This window comes from Drosophila ananassae, chromosome 2R, assembly GCF_017639315.1.
Source record: "Drosophila ananassae strain 14024-0371.13 chromosome 2R, ASM1763931v2, whole genome shotgun sequence".
Taxonomy (NCBI): Eukaryota; Metazoa; Arthropoda; class Insecta; order Diptera; family Drosophilidae; genus Drosophila; species Drosophila ananassae.
In genome coordinates, this window is record NC_057928.1 from 12266175 (window position 1) to 12280896 (window position 14722).

At 48.3% G+C, this 14722-nt stretch overlaps 8 protein-coding genes across 8 annotated transcripts; 5 read left to right on the top strand and 3 right to left on the bottom strand.

Moving 5' to 3' along the window:
• The first annotated feature begins 92 nt into the window (after nt 1-92).
• On the top strand, nt 93-1110 carry LOC6506502 (mediator of RNA polymerase II transcription subunit 4). Its single transcript, XM_001957722.4, has 2 exons — nt 93-440; nt 502-1110. Exons 1-2 carry the CDS (start codon nt 204-206, stop codon nt 1036-1038), a joined length of 774 nt encoding a protein of 257 aa, XP_001957758.1. The 5' UTR covers nt 93-203; the 3' UTR covers nt 1039-1110.
• LOC6506503 (cell division cycle protein 27 homolog) lies at nt 1105-5139 on the top strand. The gene is made up of 3 exons (XM_001957721.4): nt 1105-1991; nt 2060-2135; nt 2209-5139. Exons 1-3 carry the CDS (start codon nt 1968-1970, stop codon nt 4833-4835), a joined length of 2727 nt encoding a protein of 908 aa, XP_001957757.1. The 5' UTR covers nt 1105-1967; the 3' UTR covers nt 4836-5139.
• Nucleotides 4793-6305, bottom strand: LOC6493441 (meiotic recombination protein P22). Its single transcript, XM_001957720.4, has one exon. The coding sequence runs from the start codon at nt 6170-6172 to the stop codon at nt 5201-5203; it is 972 nt and encodes a 323-aa protein (XP_001957756.1). The 5' UTR covers nt 6173-6305; the 3' UTR covers nt 4793-5200.
• A 134-nt stretch (nt 6306-6439) lies between these two features.
• LOC6493440 (39S ribosomal protein L50, mitochondrial) lies at nt 6440-7308 on the bottom strand. The gene is made up of 3 exons (XM_001957719.4): nt 7175-7308; nt 7011-7120; nt 6440-6952 (listed from the first exon to the last, which is right to left on the bottom strand). The coding sequence occupies exons 1-3, from the start codon at nt 7202-7204 to the stop codon at nt 6523-6525; spliced, it is 570 nt and encodes a 189-aa protein (XP_001957755.1). The 5' UTR covers nt 7205-7308; the 3' UTR covers nt 6440-6522.
• A 73-nt stretch (nt 7309-7381) lies between these two features.
• LOC6506504 (nuclear receptor coactivator 5) lies at nt 7382-8742 on the top strand. The gene is made up of 2 exons (XM_001957718.4): nt 7382-7890; nt 7951-8742. The coding sequence occupies exons 1-2, from the start codon at nt 7478-7480 to the stop codon at nt 8636-8638; spliced, it is 1101 nt and encodes a 366-aa protein (XP_001957754.1). The 5' UTR covers nt 7382-7477; the 3' UTR covers nt 8639-8742.
• Nucleotides 8743-8759: 17 nt separating this feature from the next.
• Nucleotides 8760-10800, top strand: LOC6506505 (BTB/POZ domain-containing protein 10). The gene is made up of 5 exons (XM_001957717.4): nt 8760-8898; nt 8987-9629; nt 9749-9946; nt 10006-10323; nt 10380-10800. The coding sequence occupies exons 2-5, from the start codon at nt 9056-9058 to the stop codon at nt 10589-10591; spliced, it is 1302 nt and encodes a 433-aa protein (XP_001957753.1). The 5' UTR covers nt 8760-8898; nt 8987-9055; the 3' UTR covers nt 10592-10800.
• LOC6493439 (glycerol kinase) lies at nt 10720-14558 on the bottom strand. Its single transcript, XM_001957715.4, has 3 exons — nt 14021-14558; nt 11094-12224; nt 10720-11035 (listed from the first exon to the last, which is right to left on the bottom strand). The coding sequence occupies exons 1-3, from the start codon at nt 14294-14296 to the stop codon at nt 10820-10822; spliced, it is 1623 nt and encodes a 540-aa protein (XP_001957751.1). The 5' UTR covers nt 14297-14558; the 3' UTR covers nt 10720-10819.
• LOC6506506 (nitrilase and fragile histidine triad fusion protein NitFhit) lies at nt 12390-14007 on the top strand. The gene has a single exon (XM_001957716.4). It carries the CDS (start codon nt 12545-12547, stop codon nt 13952-13954), a length of 1410 nt encoding a protein of 469 aa, XP_001957752.3. The 5' UTR covers nt 12390-12544; the 3' UTR covers nt 13955-14007.
• Nucleotides 14559-14722: the final 164 nt, after the last annotated feature.

Consider the following 14722-nt stretch of genomic DNA (forward strand, 5'->3'; position numbering starts at 1 on the left):
AACATGCCCGGAAAAATTTGAATTTGAATATTTTTATATTCCTAAGCAGTCCGGCAACTCGGTATAGTTATTTAGTATTTTAATACCAAAGATCTGAGTGGTGTAAGTTAACTATCCAAACGCGGTCACACTGTGCCGGCCTGAAATGAAATAAACAATTTGCAAATTTGTTCTCCCTCCGATTTTTGCAAAATTCCGTGATAATGTCGTTTCACCTGAGCACGAAGGAGCGCCTGCTGCTCTTGGTCGACGATATGGAGATGATATCAAAGGAGCTGATCGAGCAAGCGCATCAAAAAATATCCAGCACAGATTTAGCCGACTTGTTGGACCTTTTGGTGGCCAAAGATGAGGAGCTTCGCAAAATGCTTGAATTGGCCGATGAGCAGGCCAAGGTGGAAGATGCGATGGATAAACTTCGCGCCAAGGTTGAGGTGCATGTAAGTCGCATATATCTATAATGTTGCTACGGATTATCTAAATGGAATTCCTACAACACAGGACCGAGAAATTCAGAAACTTCAGAAATCCCTAAAGGATGCCGAGTCCATCCTATCCACCGCCATTTTTCAGGCGCGGCAAAAATTGGCCAGCATCAACCAGGCTAACAAGCGACCGGTGTCCTCAGAGGAGCTCATCAAGTACGCCCATCGGATTAGCTCCGCCAATGCTGTCAGTGCCCCGCTCACATGGTGTATCGGCGATTTGCGTCGTCCATACCCAACAGACATTGAAATGCGCAACGGTCTCCTCGGCAAGTCGGAGCAGAACCTAAACGGCGGACCCGTGACACATCAGAACAGTGGAATGGCCTCAGATCAGCAGCGTAACTTAGGAGGCAGTGGAAGCAGCAGCGGAGCCGGTGCCAGCGGCGAAGTGCCGAACGCCTATCAGAACCAATTCAATTGGAATCTTGGCGAGCTTCACATGACCATGGGGGCTTCAGGGAATACAGTAGCTCTTGAGACTCGCGCTCAAGACGATGTTGAGGTCATGTCTACGGACAGCTCAAGCTCCAGTTCGAGTGACTCTCAATAGGATCAGATAGTTTATCGTACCTTAGATATAAGCTTAGAAGTAGTATTTAATAAAAGCACACTATTAAGAGAATTTGATTTATTCAATAGCATATAAAAAGTGCTACAGGAGAAAGTAATCATTTGTCGAAAGTTTTCCCTTAATAGTAACGAAACTTTATACATATATTTTTTTTAATTTAGAGCTAATTCTGGTCAATGTATTAAAATTAATTCAGATCCCGCATTAATACTGAAAAATACCATCTGGCTACTTTGCGATACCGCGTGACGCTCATATTACAATCGATATATATTTCGTGTTATCGATACTTTGACAGCTCTTGGCACGGACATATTTTAGTTTTACTTTTAAAAATGGAATGCAACGCGAATGCATCGTGTTTTTAGTAATTAAAATGTGGCTAAGGTGTAGTCCTATGTCGGCGCCCCCCGAATTTCACATACGCGTGCGTCTGTAAAGAGAAAAAATCCCGAACACAAGTGCGGAAAACGCCAGCCCCAACAGTGTGTGTGTACAGAAGGCGAAGGCTCGACTCAAACCAATTGCAATTTCTAAAGTGGAAGTGGTATTGGAGTGGAGTGGTCAGGGTAGCATCGATACCGCCGCCAGCGCAACCGCCACCGCCACCGCCGCCAGCAGCAGCAACAGCAGAGCGCCGCATCCGAAACCAAATCCGAAGCATTCGAGCTGCATACACTTTTTCTTTTCACTACCACTAACTAGTGCTAATATATTGTTGGAAAATTCGCAAGTAGCGTGTGCGAAGGCGACATGATAATAATTTGTTCTATTTGTATACACTGCATGTTTGAATTATTGTAAAAACAACACAGAATTGGAGCCGCCTTAAGACGAAAACGTAATTGGAATCCCAATTTGCCAAGTTGGTTGTTGGTTGCGTTCCCAAAACAAAGTCTTCACCCAATATGATGATTCAAGAGCCCGTACAGGTAAATCGATAGCTTCTTCATCCACCTGGCTGCTTTCTAATCTCCCTCTGTCTCGTTCCACCCATAAGGCCGCCATATGGCATTGCATGAATTACTACGACCTCAAGGATGCTGTTTTCCTGGCGGAGCGCCTGTGCTCAGAAGGTAAAGGTCAAGGTCTTATAGGTTTTCAGGTACATTACTGATTTTTCCTTTGTTTATTGGATTTTTTTTGCAGTGGAGAGCGATGATACGATATTCCTGCTGGGCACCAGTTACTTTCGCTCCAACCAGGTGCACCAGGCCTATTGGCTTCTGAAGGAGAAGGCGCGCAAGTCACCGCAGTGCCGATTCCTACAAGCCAAATGCGCCTACGAACTTAAGAAGTTCGCCGAGGCGGAGACTGCACTGATCGCGACGGGGTTCGCGGACTCCAAGAACTTCGAGGAACTCCAAAAAGACTTCGGGGAGCTGGCCTGCTTCGCCTATCAACTGATGGCGCAGATCTGCGTGCGAACGGAGCGCAATAAACTGGCCGTTAGTGCGCTGCGACGTGCCCTCAAACTCAACCCGTTCATGTGGCACGCCTTCGCTGACCTGTGCCTGCTGGGCCAGGACACAGACGCGGCATCTATATTCCAAATTCAAAGTACGGATGTGTTCAACACCTGTCAGGGTACCAGCGCCAATTCAATGGTTCTCTTCGGCGCCGAACAGCACCTACAGCAGCAGCAGGTGAACCAGTCGCTCGTCAATAACCTAAGCAATATTTCAAACTACATACTGACCACGCCGGTGGACCAGCAGCAGCAGCAACAGCAGTCACAGCAGCTCATCCAGAATCAAAATCAAAACCAGAACCACAACAGCAATCTGATGACGCCCATCAATAACAATAACAATAATAACAATCTCAACAGCTCGATCAGTATGCTACGCGGCGGCAGTCTGATGCAGAACTCCAGCATGCTGGCGATGCTGGAGGACACGCCGATGGGGGGCTACACCCACGATTCGTCCGTGCAGCAACACCAGCAGCTATACGACATGAGCAGCGGTACACCGTTTCGAAAGCAATTCAAATATCTATCGGCCATCTCACCACCCACACCGAGCTTCGGCGTTATGCCACTGACTAGTCCCTGCACCGGTGGCGATGGCTCCTTTATTGGCGCCCACACTCCAGTAATGAATATCAGCAGCTATTCCCCGATGCCGCAGATGCTCGTTGAGGTTAACCAGGAGCCCAAGATAATGGGAAAGAAGCTGAAAACGCACGTCGGTGGCCTAATAAATCGCAAAGAGAGCAGCCTTAACAAGCCCGCCGTATTTGCTCAGGCGGGTAACATCACTCCTCGCACTCCGAACAACAATAATGTGGGCAATAATGGCAACATAAATGTTGCGCCCAACGCCAATGCTGCAGTGCGTCGCAGTTCGCGGCTGTTTAGTAACTCGGCGTACTCGGTGAAGGAGAACAACAAATCGCCCAACATAACCAACAATAAGTTTGTACAGCCACGCTCGCCGCCACGGAAAACCAAGTCGCGGATGACTAAGATCTGCCTCAATAACGAACTGATCGAGGAGAAGTCGCATCATCTCTCCGAGAAGCGCAAGGAAAAGGTGGAAACCATTACATCGTCGGGAGCGAACAACAACGGTAATGGACGCACTGCCGCCGAGGAGGCCAAAGTGCTGCTGAACAACAGCCTGAACAATGCCCAAACGATGGCCCACCAGCTCTTGGGACTAAAGAAGCAATCGGCCGACGGACTGATGGCTCTGCTTCGCGACTTGGCCGAAGCCTATCAACTGTTGTCCAACTTCCAGTGCAAGGCGGCTGTGAAGCAGCTGGAGACGACAATACCGAAACATCATCTGAACTCCAGTTGGGTCCAGTCACTGATTGGCCTGGCAAGGTACGAGATGCGGGAGTACGAGGATGCAATAACCATCTTTGAACGCATCCACAAGGCGGAGCCATGTCGCCTCGACTATATGGAGATCTACTCCAGCTCTTTGTGGCACTTGCAACGGGAGGTGGAGCTCTCGGCTTTGGCCCAGGATCTGATCAACCAGAACAAGACTAACCCGGTGACCTGGTGCGTTTCCGGTAATTGTTTCTCCCTCCAGAAGGAGCACGAAACAGCTATCAAGTTCTTCAAACGAGCCGTGCAAGTGGATCCGGACTTTGTGTACAGCTACACTCTCTTGGGCCATGAGCTGGTACTGACCGAGGAATTCGACAAGGCGATGGACTACTTTAGAGCGGCGGTCGTCCGCGATCCACGCCACTACAACGCCTGGTTCGGTATTGGCACCATCTACTCGAAGCAGGAGAAGTACGAACTGGCCGAGATTCACTACGTGAAAGCACTGAAGATTAATCCACAGAACTCTGTGATCCTAGTCCACATAGGCGCCATGCAGTTCTACATGAAGAAGAAGGACCTATCCCTGCAGACACTCAATACAGCCGCTGCCTTGGACCCCAAGAATCCGTTGACCCGTTTTCATCGGGGTTCGATATACTTCTCGCTTGGTAAGTATCAGGAGGCGCTGCGGGAGCTGGAGGAGCTTAAGGAGATCGTGCCCAAGGAGTCGGTGGTGTTTTATCTTATTGGCAAGATACACAAGACACTGGGCAACATGGACCTGGCCCTGATGCACTTTAGCTGGGCCACCGATCTCGATCCCAAGGGTGCCAACAACCAAATCAAAGATGCCTTCGACTCCATGGCCCATCCCAGCTGTTGTCCGGCGAACAACACAGCGCTGGACGTTGATCTGGAGCCCACCTCTGAGCGATCGGACGATTCTACACAGGCGCAGCAGGATGGCAGTTACGAAAGCGAGTACTAGAGATCTGCGGCACTAAATCCACGCGGTTGTATATACAAAAAAAAAAAAACAGAAACATAGAAACGCAAACAGAAATAACATAAAAAGTAGGATGCGAGATGAGTCAGAGAAATAGCCAGATGATTGCTGCTGATTTGTCGCCGAGAGGGAAGCAAACCAATTATGAAGTATAATAAAGTCTAGATAACGTTTAGAATTAGTAATTTAAAATATACAACAAAGTAAAAGGTTTAAACAAAATTGTGCACTCTGAAAGTCTAAGGCAAATAACAAAAAAAAAAATTAAATACCACTTATAAATATACGAAAATTGTATAACTTATGAACTTAAGGGCGATCTCTACAGGAGATCTGTTTACTAAATATTAGTTAAGTAAGTTAAGCTGGACTTGGCTATCCTGTTTCATCGGGAATTGGACGATCTGCTCGTGTGTCAGTCGCTGTGTTATGTCCAAAACACTTCGCAGGCGACTCAACTCCACGTTCAGCATGGTGGCCATGGCGGGAAGATGTTCTTCAATTAGAATGTACTGCCTCGGGCACTCCACATTAAGTATGGTGCATATATCTTTGGTTCCAAATATCTCGCCAATGGAATCGCTCAAGGAGATTGTCATGGAGCTATCGGAATCGACATCTGGTGGGGATGGGCCCAGCGTGGCTGCCAATGGCGTGGACTCGGGTGTGGGACTTAGTTCTTGAAGACGAACTGGTGGAGTCGCCAATGGTTTATGGCGTACCAAGCTTTTGTCCTGGATGGGTGGCAACTGATGGACAAAGTGTGCTGGGTACTGTAGAGGTAGCTTTGATGTAGAGGGTGATGTGTCTAACAAGAATGGCTGGTCCATTGTTTTGGAGAGTGATGATGTCTGGGCTTCAGCAGGTGGCTTTCTCTTTCGTCCTGGCTTACCCTTCGGCTGAGTAGCTGCCTTTCTCTTCCGATTTACAGATTTATTAGCAGCTTCTTGTGATGCTTTAGATGGTACTTTCTTTTCGTCTCTTCCCTGCTTCAGATGTAGAATCCTAGTCGGTCGAGTGAGAGATTGAACTTCATCCGGTTTGAAACGTAATATCTTTTCCGAGGGACTTGCTTTCCCTACATCCTTTAGATGTACAATTTTGGTCGGGCATAGCTGCTGGCACGATTTCTGACTATCCTCATCCTGAGTTTCGCCAAACAATTGCGGGGATGTGCATCTTAGGGAAGAATCGGTCAAAGACCGGCTCTCCTTTTCGATCAGCCTCAGAGATCGTCGTTTCTGGGAGAAGTCATACTCTTGCTCCAACTCTGATACGTAGGTTGAGGCCACACTCAGGGTCGGTGATGTTATATTCATTGTTTTATATCAAGAACCAAACCAGATACATAATTTTAACAATATTTTGAACAACCGTTGGACAATTGGAAAATCGTTTCGATTACAACTTATCGATTGCGATCGATATTTCCTATAGGGCTGACAAGTATCATAAAAAATTGATTTTTAATTTACTAATTAAAATAGTTAAATAAATATCCTTAAGGAGCTAAGAGTTCCTGATCTACAGATCCGACATCTACTTCTTTTCTTGAAAATTCCATGACCATAATCCCAAAACAGCGATTTAACGAAAGCTGTAGAAAAGTTTCTAATAGAAACTCTGAATTTATTAAATTTAAATCAATAAGAACTAACAGATGCTTCGACTAAGGCCACGATCGCTTGGCCTCATTGCCTTCGTACTTGCCGCGGTACTTGAGACCAGTCACCAGCGTTGAGCTCTTCGGGAAGGCAGTTTTTCCATTGAATTTAGTGTCCGTCTCAGGATTGAACCGCACGTAGTCGTACTGGATGTGTAGATTCTCCGGCAGTTCCACCCTTTTCAGAGCGTCTAATGGTACAGTCGTGTCAACGGAAGTCTGATAGAAGGTAATAACATCGCTGATGGTATTCAACTCATGCACCTGAGAGTTGGGGACTCCGTGCTTGAGCTCCTGGAAGCACGCGGACAGAAATTGGAATTTCTCAGAGAGATTATCCAGGTTGTCTCCTTTTAGTTGTAGTGATGAGGCCACAGAGCGAATACGATCCGCCGCATCGGCTGGTGGTGTGTAGGGTTTGTGGGGACGTAGAAAACTATAAATAATAATATATTTATGTTACAGATTCGGGTAAACATGGACAACTTTGTTACCCCTTAGCGGCAATAGACTCTCCGACCGCCGTAAGTGAATTAGTTTTGGCGGGTTGGCTTTTAGCCACCTTTGCGGCGGAGGCGAATCCCCTCCTCATGTTGCCCGCAACCTAAAATATCAGATTACTTTTAATTCTTTGTAATAAATTTATATTTTAACTCACAATTAGGGTTTTACGTAAATTCGCTGCCATGGCCGTATTAGTGTGACCAGAGAAAGGATCGTTGAAAACCTAATGTTAGTATGTTCAACTTACAGGTTTAAACGTTTAGGGAAATATATTTAAGTAAATTTTAATGAACTTTCCAATAGCTTTCATTATTAGCAATATATTTGTATAAATAACTTGGATTAAATGGAGTTATAAGTTATATCATTTTTAAAACAATTCATTTACAATCATAGCTGGTCACATTGGAATTGATTTTTTATTGTGTATTGTTTTGAGGATTCTGAAACGAAAATTATGACAGAAACTTCAGGATATAACATAACAAAGGACCCGGAACTAATAAAAAGTCGCGTTTTTCTAGGTAACATTCCTAACTGCACACGCGAAGAGCTTGTAAGCATTTGCCTGCCATACGGAAAGGTTTTAGGATCAATGGTTCAGAAGAATTATGGATTTGTGCAATTTGAAACGGAGGAAATAGCCAATAAAGCTGCATTCGCATTGCACAAGTCCATATTCAAGTCGAAACAATTAACTGTACGCAACGCCAGCCAAAAGGGAAAGATGCCCAATACGCCCAAGAAAAACACGCCCCAAGTTCCACCGGCACATGTTGCCGTTCCAGGGGGACACGGTATGCCGCCGGTGGAAGCTGAAGATGTGCTTATTAACGACTGCGAGATTATAGTGGTTAACAGGGATAACACGTAAGCAGTCTATCATAATACCAGTTAAAGCAACATTTTAAAATGAACTCTACTTTTTAGCCATTATGCTGAGAACATCGAAGACCGTCTTAGGAATTGCGGCATGCGGGTGGACGTACTGTTCCCCAACGAGGACGTAATGCTAGGGAAAGTATTGGCCAACATCTCATCGCGAGGCTGCTTGTATGCTGTGGTTGTGACCCCTCAACATGAAGCCCTCAATAGTATTACCGTTAATATACTTTACGGGGTTCCCGCAGAGCACCGCAATATGCCTCTAGAAGATGCCATCACCCTGATAGCCACTGACTTCAGGCTGAAGAAGCAGCGGGATGCCGTGGTGACTCCGGCACAATTTGTTCACAAAGTTCGTCGCCACCCAGAAAAGATGCAGCAACTGTTGAACCGATTGGCGGACAATCATCCGTTGACTGCCTTGCAGTACGAGTGCATTATTAAATACCTAGAGGACGAGCGAGCGGAGCAACTGAAGAAAGAGGTGGGTGAGGCGAATGCTGCGTCTAAACTGAAAGCTCCCGACCCGGAAATCGAGCAGCAAAAAAAGATCCTTAGCATAATGAACAAGCCAAACGTTACCGAGGTCAACAGTAATCTTTTATACTCATCTCTTGACGCGGTCAAAGACGACCATCGCTTGATGGAGCTCCTGGCGGATCAGCGTGTCATGGCTGCATTGGAGAGCGTTTACAACTCCGATGTGTTGCAGACTGTATCCGAGTTTTTATAAGAAACCAAGGGAATTTTATTAAAGAAAAATAATAATTATTAAAGTGATTTATATTTCATATTTTTAAAATTCAAAACATAAAATAAAAACCGCTCGTGTTTCAATTCCAGTGTTCCATTTTACAACTCAGTTTTGGGGAGAGAAAATTTCGAAAGCTGGTAACACTGCCTGGTAGTAATGGAAAAAAAAACAAACGCATCGGAAAGAAATATGTATATTTATAATTATATGTAAAAGGGCAATAGTCGCGTCGCACATAGGTAAAGTAAATGGGGCCACGAAAGTCGACTGATAAGCAGTGGCATTTTCCTATTGCGTATGTCTAATTTCCCATTTTCGCGTCAACAGATCGCTTCTTTGTCTCAAGTTCGAGAATACATATATGTATGTGAAGCGGCTTAGCAAAACGCCACAACCATGTCCACCACTCCCAGCAGCAACAGCAACAACAAGCAGCCCCAGAAGCAGGATACGTACAGCAGCGACAGCAGTGAGGAGAATCTCGAGGCGGCCGAGGAGCGACGCAGGCGGATCCTGAAGAATCGCAGCCGTTTGAACCGTCCGCAGCACAACATGTCTGGTGGCGGAGCCGCTGCCAAGCACGATGGCAAATCGCCCGTTGGCGCATCGACGAGTGGCCAGGCGGCGTCCTCGTCGGGTGTCGGTGGACGTCTTCAAGCACCACCCGAACGGATATCCATGCTGGTCGACGGAGTTCGATTCACGGTCGAGCAGTCTCTGCTTACGGCCCATCCAACCACCATGCTGGGCACCATGTTCGGCTCCGGCTTTCAGTTCGCACACGCCAACGAGCGCGGAGAGTACGACGTGGCCGATGGCATTTCTCATCTGGTCTTTAGGGCCATCCTGGAGTACTACAAGAGCGGTGTAATCCGATGCCCACCAACTGTTTCGGTGCCGGAACTGAAGGAAGCTTGCGACTACCTGCTCATTCCCTTTGACGCCACAACTGTCCGCTGCCAAAACCTAAGTGAGTATAAAGTGATTGCTCCTCTGCCTGGGCGAACCTTAGTTTTGGCCACCTCTGCTCTTTGCTCTTTCCGTCTCTTCCTTTCTTGTAACATGCCTTCTGTTATGTTCGACAAAAAGGAGGCCTTCTCCACGAGCTCAGCAATGAAGGAGCGCGCCAACAGTTCGAGCTCTTTCTGGAGGATCTGATCCTGCCTCTGATGGTGGCTTCTGCGCAACGCGGAGATAGGGAGTGCCACGTAGTTGTGCTCCTCGAAGACGATATGGTAGACTGGGACGAAGAATTCCCGCCCCAAATGGGCGAGGAGTATTGTCAAAGTTAGTTCAATTATCACCAAAGATTATAGATCATATTTTCAATGACCCTTTCCGTTCAGCTGTTCATAGCACTGCCATGCACCGCTTTTTCAAGTACATCGAGAACCGGGATGTGGCCAAGCAGGTGATGAAAGACCGTGGTCTGAAGAAGATACGTTGCGGCATTGAGGGATACCCCACCCACAAGGAAAAGATCCGAAGACGTCCGGGCGGGCGGGCAGAAGTGATCTATAGCTATGTGCAGCGTCCGTTCATCCACATGTCCTGGGAAAAGGAGGAGGCCAAGAGCCGCCACGTGGACTTTCAATGCGTCAAATCGAAATCTGTAACGAATCTCGCCGAAGCCAATGCCGATCCGCCCTTGGAATTGGACGCAAGTACGTTATCCATTATGATATAACAGAATTCCTCCTAAACTAGATTTATTTTCCAGGTGGAAACCCAATTCCACCCATTGCTGTGGTTAATCCACATCCAAACAACCCAGAATTTGCCGTTGGGGTGGCCGCTGCTCCCGCAGCTATGGGTGTGGCTGGTCCAGCCGCAGTGGTCGCCGTAGATGAGGCGGCAGGTGGTGTTGTAATGCTCAATGAACTGGAGCAGGCGGCTGCCGGGGCGGGCGGCGTCGTTGACGAGAACGTATGATCCAAAGGACCTACACACACACACAACGGGGCGGTGGATGAGTGGAATACACTGCCAGCGAAGCCGAAGAGCGCACAGAAAACGCTTTCTACGTTTTTCATCAACATTTTTATATATATGCAATAAAATCCAATTGTGAAAACAAATAATTTTTCGGCCCGAAGCACCATTACGAAATAAACAAAACGACAAACAAATGCATCGCACAATTTCTACAAGGACTATTTTCTATGCTCCATCGAAGGCTTCTCGTTCGCCGTGTGGCAGCGTGGATGTCTCCCAGTTTAGGGAGCGCTCGATGGCCATTTTCCACTTTTGGTAACGCAGATTCCGCTCGGTGGCGTTAATAGAGGGCTTGATGGGCTCCCGAGGACCGGACTTCGAGAGTGGAGCCTCCATTGCATAGCGACTCTCCACAGCTTTGTATGCGGCCATGGCAGCGCCCTTAAATGGAAAAGGTTTATCTGTAAATGAAGCCCTTGCAGAAGGAAGAGTTTCTTACCAAAGCGGTGGTTTCAGCTATCTTAGCCCGAAGCACATGAATCCCCACCAAGTCGGACTGAAGCTGCAGGAAAAGATTGTTCACAGTCATGCCACCGTCCACCATCAGCTTGGCTAGCGGGATCTTGCAATCCTTATGCATCGAGTCAAGGATGTCCCGGACCTGGAAACAAACCGCCTCCAAGGTGGCTCGCACAATGTGCTCGCTGGTAGTCTCCTCGCTCAGTCCGCAGATGACGCCCCTGGCATCCTGATTCCAGTAGGGAGCGTAGAGTCCATTAAAAGCCGGCACAAAGTACACGTCCAGGGAGTTGTCAACCAAGTTGGCCATTGTCTCAATCTGCCCCGAGTTCTGGATGATGCCCATGTTGTCACGCAACCAATTAAAGGCCGCTCCAGCAATGGAAACACTTCCCTCGAGGGCATAGTACGGGGCAGCCTTCCTGCCCAGTTGGTAGCCGACCGTGGTGAGAAGTCCGTGCTGGGAGTGGACAATAGAGGGCCCGGTGTTGTACAAGAGGAAACAGCCCGTTCCGTAGGTTGCCTTAGCCTGTCCCTTGGACAGACATTGCTGGCCCACTAGAGCTGCTTGCTGATCGCCCAAATCGGCAGTGATGCTTACTCCCTTGAGCACGCCGTTGGCAATGTTGCCATAGAACTCAGCGCTGGAACAGATCTCGGGGAGAATGGTACTGGGCAACCCGAAGAACTTCAGCAGATTCGTATCCCATTGCAGAGTTTCAATGTTCATTAACATGGTGCGCGATGCATTGGTCACATCCGTCTTGTGTATGCCTCCGTCCTTTCCTCCGGTTAGGCAGTACATCAACCAGGTGTCGATGGTTCCAAACATGGCAGTGCCCTGGTCCATCGCCTGGCTAACTACTGGGACATTGTCGCGCAGCCAGCGTAGCTTGACGCCTGAGAAGTACGGCGAAAGGGGGAGTCCGCAGAGAGGTCGCAAGTAATTGATGTTTCTGGCATTGTTAGGTATCGTCTCCAGCAACTCCTCCACGGTGCTGGTGGTGCGGTTGTCCAACCAAATGATGGCGTTGGCCAGAGGCTGGCCCGTGGCCCGGTTCCATACGACGGTGGACTCGCGTTGGTTGGTTATTCCAATTGTAACGATTTCCTTAAATTAGTAACAAAAAGGGAAGACATATTATTTAAGGTAAATTTATATTAGAAAATAAAGAGCTAAATTATAAAGGTAATGTTAACGGGTTTTTTAAACTTTTTCGATATTTTTTCAGTATTTTTTCTACAAATGGGTGTGTACACATTGGTTGCCATTCAGAGTAAACCCAAAATTATCAGGGGCGTAGGCTGCAGGGACGGCGCCGGGCAGCGGCTGTAAACAACGAAACGGAGAGCGGATAATAATTGATAACAATCCAAGTGAGCGACGTAACCAGTACGGAAAGTCTACCCTCCGTCGTCGGCCGGTTTTCAATGTCAAACCTTGTCAGAATAGCTCGACGCATTATTGTCAGCAGGCCACAGCAATTTCGGAAAATGGAAAGTTCCGATTCCGTCGAGAGATGTTCTGCCCCCACCAGCAAGGGGCAGAGCACCACCATTGCCGTGGGCCAGATGCGCTCCACCAGCGATAAGGTTGCAAACTTTGGCCAGGTCCAGGAGCTGGTATCCCGGGCCAAGTCCAAGAATGCCACCATGCTCTTCCTGCCGGAATGCTGTGACTTTGTGGGCGAAAATCGCGCCCAGACCCTGGAGCTATCGGAGACATTGGATGGTCAGCTAATGGCGCAGTACCGGGAGCTGGCCAAATCGAATGGAATATGGCTTTCGCTTGGAGGAATCCACGAGCGGAACTCGGAGGGAAAAATATATAATGCTCATGTGCTGGTCGATGAGAAGGGCGAGCTGGCGGCCGTCTACCGGAAGATGCACCTGTTCGACGCGACCACCAAGGAGATCACATTACGCGAATCGAATACAGTATCGCCGGGGGAACGGCTGGAGAGGCCCGTGAAGACGCCCGCCGGCATGGTGGGACTACAGATCTGCTACGACTTGAGATTCGCCGAGACGGCCGTTCTGCTGCGGAAGCTGGGCGCCCAGCTGCTCACCTACCCAGCCGCCTTTACTTATGCCACGGGGAAAGCGCACTGGGAGGTCCTCATGCGGGCTAGGGCCATCGAGACGCAGTGCTTCGTGGTGGCCGCCGCCCAACAGGGATGGCACAACAAGAAGCGACAGAGCTGGGGCCAAAGCATAATCGTCGATCCGTGGGGCAGGATCCTGGCCGATTGTGGCAACGAGAAAGAGCTGGACTTGGGTACGGCGGAGATAAACCTCTCGACGTTGGACTCTCTCTACCAGAGCATGCCCTGCTTCGAGCACCGGCGCAACGACCTCTACAGCCTTACGGCGTATAACATCAAAGGCAAGGAGCCCACAGAGGATCGGCTCTTTGCCGAAAACATAGTCGATAAGCGTACTATTTTCTATGAGTCGGAGTACTGCTTCGCTTTCACGAACCTCCGGTGCGTGGTCTTGGGCCATGTGCTGGTGTCCACCAAGCGGGTCACTCCTCGTCTGTGCGGTCTGAACTGCGCGGAGATGTCGGATCTGTTTGCCACGGTTTGCATGGTCCAGCGCATGCTGGAGAGCATCTATCAGACTACCTCCGCCACGGTGACTGTCCAGGACGGAGCCCATGCCGGGCAAACAGTGCCCCACGTTCACTTCCATGTGATGCCCCGCCGACAAGGCGACTTCTGCATCAACGACCAGGTATACATCGAACTGGATAATCGGGACGAGAACAAGCCGCCGAGAACAATGGAGGACAGGATCGACGAGGCCCAGAGCTACCGGGCCTTCTTGGACTGCAGCTAGTCCATGTTATCCACTTTTTCACAATATATTTTGCAATAAATTCTTTAACCCGATTTCGAACCTTACCTCCACTTTGCCACCTGCGGCGACCAGTTTCTGGCAAGCTCCGGCAATGCACTCGTTGACCGTGTTGGCAATGCCAACGGGATCCTGCTCGCACCATCCCTCCTTGGCGAAGATCGAGGGCACCTCGATCTGGTGATAGCAGACAATGTCATCGGTGCCGGCGCGGAAAATTATGAATCGGGCCGAGGTGGTGCCCTCGTCGATGGCACCCACATACGGGCCTGTGATCGGGATTGATGGACGCGAAGGGCTGTCGGACGTTGGAGATGAAGCCATGCCTCAATTTGGTAATCAATATGTTGTGTCCAGAGTTCACCTCTACCTATAAATAGTGTTATGTATGTGCACTCGTTCGCGATTGTGGCGACACTAATTTAGCTATTGGAATCTATTGGACATAGTCGACGGAAACAACCACGATAAGAGATAAGGGGACGTCGTCGAGCCCTCTCTTTGCCAATCGCCGGTGTGTGTTGTTTGTGGGTGCAGCCGTCAAACTCGTTTCGAACGTAAATATTTATTGCGAATGAGAGTGTTACAACAAATAGGCGAAAGGGTGTTTATGCGGCGGCAAATCTGCGAACTGTTAAGTTCGCAAAGACGTGACATTTTTTGGCAAATCTCTTTATTTTTTATTACTTTTAAATTTTAATATTTTTAAATTAATAGAATTATCTTAAATACAAAATGTTTTGTTTATGA

What these genes read in the sequence shown, in the direction of transcription:
- LOC6493440 (XM_001957719.4), bottom strand. Translation starts at nt 7,204, where the DNA reads ATGGCAGCGAATTTACGTAAAACCCTAATT. An exon ending in ATTTACGTAAAACCCTAATT is followed by an intron (nt 7,121 to 7,174) that starts GTGAGTTAAAAT and finishes CTGATATTTTAG; the next exon opens with GTTGCGGGCAACATGAGGAG. An exon ending in GAGTCTATTGCCGCTAAGGG is followed by an intron (nt 6,953 to 7,010) that starts GTAACAAAGTTG and finishes TATTATTTATAG; the next exon opens with TTTTCTACGTCCCCACAAAC.
- LOC6506504 (XM_001957718.4), top strand. Translation starts at nt 7,478, where the DNA reads ATGACAGAAACTTCAGGATATAACATAACAAAGGACCCGGAACTAATA. An exon ending in GTGGTTAACAGGGATAACAC is followed by an intron (nt 7,891 to 7,950) that starts GTAAGCAGTCTA and finishes TCTACTTTTTAG; the next exon opens with CCATTATGCTGAGAACATCG.
- LOC6506506 (XM_001957716.4), top strand. Translation starts at nt 12,545, where the DNA reads ATGTCAAACCTTGTCAGAATAGCTCGACGCATTATTGTCAGCAGGCCA.
- LOC6506505 (XM_001957717.4), top strand. Translation starts at nt 9,056, where the DNA reads ATGTCCACCACTCCCAGCAGCAACAGCAACAACAAGCAGCCCCAGAAG. An exon ending in TGTCCGCTGCCAAAACCTAA is followed by an intron (nt 9,630 to 9,748) that starts GTGAGTATAAAG and finishes TTCGACAAAAAG; the next exon opens with GAGGCCTTCTCCACGAGCTC. An exon ending in GCCCTTGGAATTGGACGCAA is followed by an intron (nt 10,324 to 10,379) that starts GTACGTTATCCA and finishes TTTATTTTCCAG; the next exon opens with GTGGAAACCCAATTCCACCC.
- LOC6506503 (XM_001957721.4), top strand. Translation starts at nt 1,968, where the DNA reads ATGATGATTCAAGAGCCCGTACAG. An exon ending in TGATTCAAGAGCCCGTACAG is followed by an intron (nt 1,992 to 2,059) that starts GTAAATCGATAG and finishes TCCACCCATAAG; the next exon opens with GCCGCCATATGGCATTGCAT. An exon ending in GGAGCGCCTGTGCTCAGAAG is followed by an intron (nt 2,136 to 2,208) that starts GTAAAGGTCAAG and finishes TTTTTTTTGCAG; the next exon opens with TGGAGAGCGATGATACGATA.
- LOC6493441 (XM_001957720.4), bottom strand. Translation starts at nt 6,172, where the DNA reads ATGAATATAACATCACCGACCCTGAGTGTGGCCTCAACCTACGTATCA.
- LOC6493439 (XM_001957715.4), bottom strand. Translation starts at nt 14,296, where the DNA reads ATGGCTTCATCTCCAACGTCCGACAGCCCTTCGCGTCCATCAATCCCG. An exon ending in CCGCAGGTGGCAAAGTGGAG is followed by an intron (nt 12,225 to 14,020) that starts GTAAGGTTCGAA and finishes TACTAATTTAAG; the next exon opens with GAAATCGTTACAATTGGAAT. An exon ending in TAGCTGAAACCACCGCTTTG is followed by an intron (nt 11,036 to 11,093) that starts GTAAGAAACTCT and finishes TTTCCATTTAAG; the next exon opens with GGCGCTGCCATGGCCGCATA.
- LOC6506502 (XM_001957722.4), top strand. Translation starts at nt 204, where the DNA reads ATGTCGTTTCACCTGAGCACGAAGGAGCGCCTGCTGCTCTTGGTCGAC. An exon ending in GCGCCAAGGTTGAGGTGCAT is followed by an intron (nt 441 to 501) that starts GTAAGTCGCATA and finishes CCTACAACACAG; the next exon opens with GACCGAGAAATTCAGAAACT.